We start from the raw sequence: 6,682 nt of genomic DNA, 5'->3' as shown, positions 1-6,682 counted from the left end.
AAAAAAAATGTTTACATATGTACATACTAAACATAAAATTATAAAATATGGAATGGTGTCATGTTATCGTGGAGCAATCAATTACACTTCTTTATGTTCCAGAGTTTGAATAGTCGTTTCCTTCTACTAATGTATACGGCTGTAAGGCAAAAATAAATCTTGAAAGTAACTACAAAGCTGCCATTGAGCTGTCAACGGAAGCATTGTCGAGTCGCCGGACAAGATTGCGAGCACATTACAGTCACAGAAACAGCTGCTTTAATCTATGTATTGTATGAACTGAAGGAGAAGCCAATTATCAAAGTGGGAGGTGGTAATTAAATCAAAGAAATCAAACAAATGGCCGCTTAAAATGATATTAAAAAAATAAAAAAAACATGACGTGTCATCCGGTGTTTTAAAGTTCAGATCCTGAAAGTTTATCGAGCGTCATCCGAGGGCTGATTTCTGTGTGTGTGTGTGTGTGTGTGTGTGTGTGTGTGTGTGTGCTTACCCCTACGACAAACAAATAAGAGCACGGTGATTAGAGCTGATTCATGGAGACAGAAAGGAAACACTGAACGATCAGGAAACACTGATGGAGGATGTCATTTTGCACGCGCGTGGGAAATTTGAAGGTACGGGAACAAAAACGAATCTGTTTGTGAAAAGTTTTTTTTTTTGTTTGTTTGTTTGTTTGTTTTCTTGTATAATCCTCTGCTGTTGGGTCAGCCAGGTTTTTAAAAGAGTCCATGCCCGGTTTGAGGCGAAGATGCGTTAATAGCGGATCAATTCGAGGTATCGGAGTGCACACTTCCCGGTCCTTCTGTCGGAGAGATCACAGAAGACGGAGTCGTTGCATCTTGCCATCCCCCATTAGCCTGCGACACAGAACGGGAAAAGGTTGAGATTATAAACAACATTCTCATTCCCCAAACGTTAACACAACGCTCCGAAAAATGGAAAGGAGACTTCTACTTTCTGGCTGTGTCAGCTGATATTAAAATGTTTATGACATACAATGATGCCGTGTGATTAGTCCAGCAGTCTTTGCGTTACAGTAGCATCAGCAAAGAGACTCTCTTGGAAGCAAATTTGTCTCATGTCCCGACCAATGGGAGCAGCCCCTGAAATCAGTGTCTAAGCAGATTTCAGCGGCGGGCCCGACAGCTTGTCGCTACATATTCTCCTGTCAGTCAAGAAGAGGGAGGGCTCGGGCCCGGCTGAGGTGGGGAGAGCTGAGTGGAAGTGACAGGGCAGGGCCTCTCTCTCCAACAGAGAGCCAGTCTTAGCCTGCCTGACTTTGCTTTGCTCCAGGCGTGACCTAGCCTTTACTGGATCCTCCTACGTCACCACCAACAGAGCTAAAGGTTAGTCTATGCTAATACATCTATAAGGCACTTTCAGGGGGGGGTTTGTTGCTACAAAACAAAAATCTGTCCCACAAATTTCTTCCAAATATTTCACGGCCGCGTTGCTCTTTTTTTGTTTTGGTTCTGATCCTCTCTTTTCTCGTGCCGGGCTTGTTGCTGTTTCAGCGGGGGATCGCGCTGAGCTCTGGTGAGCCGGTAGGCACAGGTCTACACTTGCACATGGAAGTGAGAAACCTTGTGAGAAAGTGGAAAAACACACTTGATCCTGGTAGGAGCTGACACGTCTAAAGAGCTTATAGCAATACGGCTTCAGCAAAGCCAAGATGACACCGAGAGCAGAGAACGCTGCGACCCCCCCCTCCATTTGTTTACGTGAAATCTTTTTTATTTTATTTCCAGTAACACTGCTTTAAATCTAATACCTCACTTTTGATGTGCATGCTTTAAATAATATTACACTGTGAATATGCGTGCATTTTACCCAACAGGCATAACAATATAAAGAGAGCTTCTGATAGAGTGCAGAGAGACAGAGAGAGAGCTGTCTGATACCATTTCTCTCTCTCTCTCTCTCTCTTCATCCTCTCTCATCAACAAAATTAATCTTTACTCTGATAGCTTCAGATTATGCGCTGCTTTACAAAAAGGCGCCATATCAAACCTCATCAAGGAAGATGGAATTCATGTCTGGAAGAGGCTGCGGGCGATCACATGTTCATATTTTATCACGGAGATAAGGCTACGGAAAATTCTGTGAAGCATTTTCAAAAACAGCTAAATGCAACAGATACCGTGCAGCTTCTCTCTCTGTGTGTGTCTCATTCGTGGTTTGAAAGTATTAAAGATGTTTATTAAAGTGAAGCTGCGTGATGTGTTTTTATTAAATACAACTTTTGTTCATATCAGGTGACAAAATGACAGGATGTGTCTAATATCTAATATCCATATATTTACCATTTGTGTCATGCAGCACCTTCATTAAATATCATCAATGCTAACTAATTCAATCACTTACATTCAAGCCATGTGGACTGTACATCGTGTTTCCCCCAAGAGCATCATTGTATCCTGCCGTCTGACTGATAACATGGCGCAGGGTATCCACCTGAAGGGGGACAGACAAAAGGTGGACATGCTGGTCAACCCCGGGGTCTCGAAGCAGGCCAACACTAACTGTTAAACATGCTCGGTGAAGCAACAGATACTGACTAGTGTGAAATCACAAAAGGAACTCCTGAGACAGCTCGTCACATCTCTAACAGATTTTCTAATAATAATTTTTAAAAAACGTTACTAGCATGCTCAAAACAATTCCATTTTCTAAAGCGGCTATGGAATAATAAAAAAAAGCATAAGTGACACCAATGTAATGTTTTAAATTAAATAGATTTTGTTTTTGTTTTTGACCTGAGTAAGCGTAGATTTATCTTTGTGTGCGTGGCAGCGATTTGTGTGTCTGTGTTGTGCAGCTGCGTTAAACTGACAAAGAATGGAGGACGTCAACAACACACGATAACAAGATGAGACAGGGAGAATATAGAGATACAGAAAAAAGGGGAAAAAAACACAGTACCAAAAAACCCAAAATACCAACCCAAGAGTTCAAGTCAAAGCCAAATGCATTCACAAAATCTTTTTTTTTTCTTTCTTTTTTACTTTAAGACGTTTTTGGAATAGTAACCAGTAAAATTGTGGCATGATAGCAGTGGGGTGGGATTATATTTTGGCTGCCAAAATATTCCATCCAAAGCGAAAGAGTCAGTCAACACGTTAGTCAATCGGAGGTTATGCGAGGCCTCGCTGTGGTAATTTGAACTGCCCTCGCATGAGCAGCGTGTTTTTTTTGTTTGTTTTTTTTTTCTTATTCTTCTATTTTTGGCTGTGCTTCAGACTGCACTGTGGATGGCTCAGTACACAGGCAAGACAAGGACAGCTCTCTGCACTGGTAGTCAGGAACTGTCCCTGATTGTTGATCCTACCTGTGACTGTACATTGGCTCCGACTTGTGCCCCTTGGTAAGAATCCCCATTCAGACTCTGCATGCTCAAGAACATGTCCCCAGAGTTTGGGAGGTTAAAAGAACCTGAAGAACCTGGAAAGGGAGGATGTAAGTAGCTGAATACATGAGAAGGCTATAAAGGGATAGCACAGACACACACACACACAGATAGAGCACACACACACACACACCACGCATGTGTCTGCATACACAGACCCAATTCAAGCAGAGATATACACTGAAGGAAGACTCCCATAAAGCAAGCAACTACAAGGGTGAAGGAAGGAAAGGAAGGAAGGGAGGAAGGAACAAACAGAAGAGGACGATATGCAGAAGGACTCGAGAGGATCTTTTTTGTTGTTGTTCACGAATGCGGTGGACACAAATGGAATGAAAATCACATGACACAAAGGGGGGACCGGGGTCTATATGCGGTTGGTCGCTTAAGCTCCCAATTGTTCCACATCACCTACTTCCAATCTAACGTTGTGGCAGGGAGGTATCACATGGTAAAAAAATGACAAGGACAATAAGAAGCTTATGAAAAGACCAGTACCAGTAAACATGTTGGTTAAAAGAGTGTTTTTGCTCTCTGCAGAATCCAGCTGAAACTCTTCATCTTTCATCTGGAATCCTGGGTGCAAGAAAAAGGGACCACTTCATAAGCTTACCACATCCCGACGCAGGTCAACCAAGTCCAAACTCAGCATTACATTACTCATTAAAGCGGACTAAACATGCCCCTTTGTTTTTTTAAAGGCTTCCTGTTTTATTCAATATGAACTGCCATTTTTGATACAATACTGCTATTATACGGTAAAATGCTCCCAGCAATTATGTTTCCCTTTATTTAGCAAAATAAAAGCACTAACCATTCAGTGCAACTACATACCATTACATTACAAATGACAGGAAGTTGACAGAAAGTCAAGGGGAAACAAATGGCATCCTTCTGATTTCTCTTTTTTTCTTCTCTTTATTTTGCCAAAAATACATGTGTTCTCGGTTCACAAGTCAGGAACGCTCTCTTTATGCATGAGTTTGCTCGGCATCAACTGTCTTATAGACAGGAGACGCTGTGATCCCCGAGCTGGGAGCAGAGCCTGTCACTCTTGCCTGTGTGAATCGTGCATGAGAGAGTGAGGCAGGTAGGCAGCAGGTTAAGGGCTGAGGTAGAGGGCAGATCTTTTATTTTGATTTTATTTTTGTCTATATGCAGGAGTGCCTACCGGAGTTAGGTGTGGTAGGGGAGTTGGCCTGGCTGTTCTGCACTGCAGCGGCTGCAGCGTGTGCCGCATTTACGGCAGTCTTGGCGGCATACAGGTTGGCCTCTTCCTGAAACTTGCCGATATTTTTCTTGTACCGGATCCTTTTGTTGCCAAACCAGTTGGATACCTGTGTGCGAGAGCAGAAGGAGGAGGAGCAGAAGGAGTCAGACGTCAAGCAGCCACAGCACCGTGCACTGAGCAGTGTGATTGTTTCAAGATGTCATGTTTGGGTCCATCAAGTACCCAATTCCCAGCCCCTGCAGTAATGTCCGCCGGGTACACAAGCTAATTAAGCCATAATCAGGAGCCACTTGTGTCTTCTCATGGATGGGAGCATGACACGCTCTCAGATGTGTCTCCTGACAAAACTAAAACACAAGGGGCTCCGACTGCACAGACACTAAAGTATTCTATATATTCCTCACATCAGGGGCTGATTTGTTAAAGATGCAAATCCCTCAGTGAAATATATGATATTTCACCCTCTGAAGAATTCCCACCGATTCCAGATCAGTGAGTCTAGGTGATTGACGCCTTATGTAAACACAGAAATATTACATTATTAAAGATTATAGGGCAAAGTAGCAGATACAGCCAAATGTTGTTTAATGTATGGAGGGCTGCACGTTCATTTTACAACATTAAAACAAGGGTTAAATGTTCACGTTACATTCTGAGCAGCTTTTCCTTTCATACCAAAACATTAATACAGCAATAAAACATTTGTGTGTGTGTGTGTGTGTGTGTGTGTGCGTGCGTTTGTAATTATCAAAAACAAGAGTTCGAGGGTAAAAGACCTGCAGACACGTGAAGCAGTAAACACAGATTTTCAGGGCACTCGGTGTTAATTGATGTGTTGAAGAACAGAAAAAGAAGAAATATTTTTATTACGTGGATCTCTAAAAAAAGGCACGAGGGAAGTGTCGGCTGTATTCAGATTTAGAGCAGACATCCGACATCAGTCAGACGCTGAAAAAGTTGTATGAGAGGGTGGGTGGTGGTGGTGGTGGTGGTTGGGGGGGGTGTTGAACCTTATGTGTGAATGCTGGCTCTGCAATAACTGTGGAATAATAATGAGATGATGCTTGTTTTTAATGGTTCTATAAATTAGAGTGTCTTGTCGCGGTGCTGCTGCTGCTGCTGCTGCTGCTGCTGCTGTGCTGCCCCCCTCTCAGGCCCTGCAGCCCCACGGCTGGACCAGCCAAAGAGCAGCTGCCCCTAATGACGCTTTATTTAATTTCCACCCATGTGCTTAAATTTTAATATCCCCAGCAGCCCTCCGATGCCGCGGCGTAAAAAACTGACTGGATTTGCAGGACATCAGATCATTTCTATCCTGCACGTCTCTGTGCTCTAAATCTTTAATATCTAGGCAATTAAAATTAATGACCATTCAGGCGAGGCCCACTGTTGGCAGGGCTTCCTTGACATCAATTGTTTGATGGGTTTACCTAGAGGTTAAACTAACAAGCAAGGTTTAATTGGAAGCAATGAAAGCCCTGGCCATCATCCTTTTTACTTAACCTGCTTATGGTGGATTGTGGAGCCAAAGACGATGCAATATTCTCGGCCCTTTTTTCGACAGCCCGCAAACCCCAGGAAATCATCCAAAACGTTCTTCTAAAGCTCGTCGCTTTGTTTAATTTAAAATGTTCATGCAAACAGTGCATTAAACACAACTGCATTTATTAAAATGTCACTTGTGGTGTTTGTACATGAAGACGTATTTGTATCATTAAGTCTGAAAGTTAACGGTGGCAGATAAACACAGTTTACTTTTTACCATATGCCGATATAAGCATGCAACTCATGATTATTTCATAAGAGGAACAGTTGAAACAGAAACTTTCATCTCTTTAATCTTTATTCTGAAGTGTGTTATGACTGTATTCTACCACTGTATGGTGTTACAAGCCCGGACACACTCAGCAGTGTTGGTATCAAATCCTCTGGACGCTGCTACACATTTCTCTCCTGCTCACTGAACTCTGGCTTTAGTGATTCTCGGGTTCAGCTAAATATTGAACAAACGCGCTGCACTGTAAGGTGTGGAGCACAACCCA

At 42.7% G+C, this 6,682-nt stretch overlaps 1 protein-coding gene across 9 annotated transcripts in view; it reads right to left on the bottom strand.

The window, feature by feature from the left end:
* Positions 1-450: 450 nt before the first annotated feature.
* Positions 451-6,682, bottom strand: part of pbx3b (pre-B-cell leukemia homeobox 3b) — a 56,281-nt gene continuing 50,049 nt past the window's right edge. For 4 of the 9 annotated variants that reach the window (XM_019274650.2, XM_019274651.2, XM_019274652.2 and 1 more), the window contains 5 exons: positions 4,581-4,746; positions 3,908-3,985; positions 3,332-3,444; positions 2,368-2,457; positions 451-860 (listed from right to left, as the gene is read on the bottom strand). In XM_019274650.2, the coding sequence (XP_019130195.1) occupies positions 768-860; positions 2,368-2,457; positions 3,332-3,444; positions 3,908-3,985; positions 4,581-4,746 (540 nt within the window). In that variant the 3' untranslated portion in view covers positions 451-767. The remainder of the gene's footprint in view (positions 861-2,367; positions 2,458-3,331; positions 3,445-3,907; positions 3,986-4,580; positions 4,747-6,682) is intronic. The other 5 variants (XM_019274654.2, XM_019274655.2, XM_019274656.2 and 2 more) reach the window with 2 other exon arrangements.

This window comes from Larimichthys crocea, chromosome III (assembly GCF_000972845.2).
Source record: "Larimichthys crocea isolate SSNF chromosome III, L_crocea_2.0, whole genome shotgun sequence".
Lineage (NCBI taxonomy): Eukaryota > Metazoa > Chordata > Actinopteri > Sciaenidae > Larimichthys > Larimichthys crocea.
This window is presented reverse-complemented; position numbering and strand designations above follow the sequence as displayed.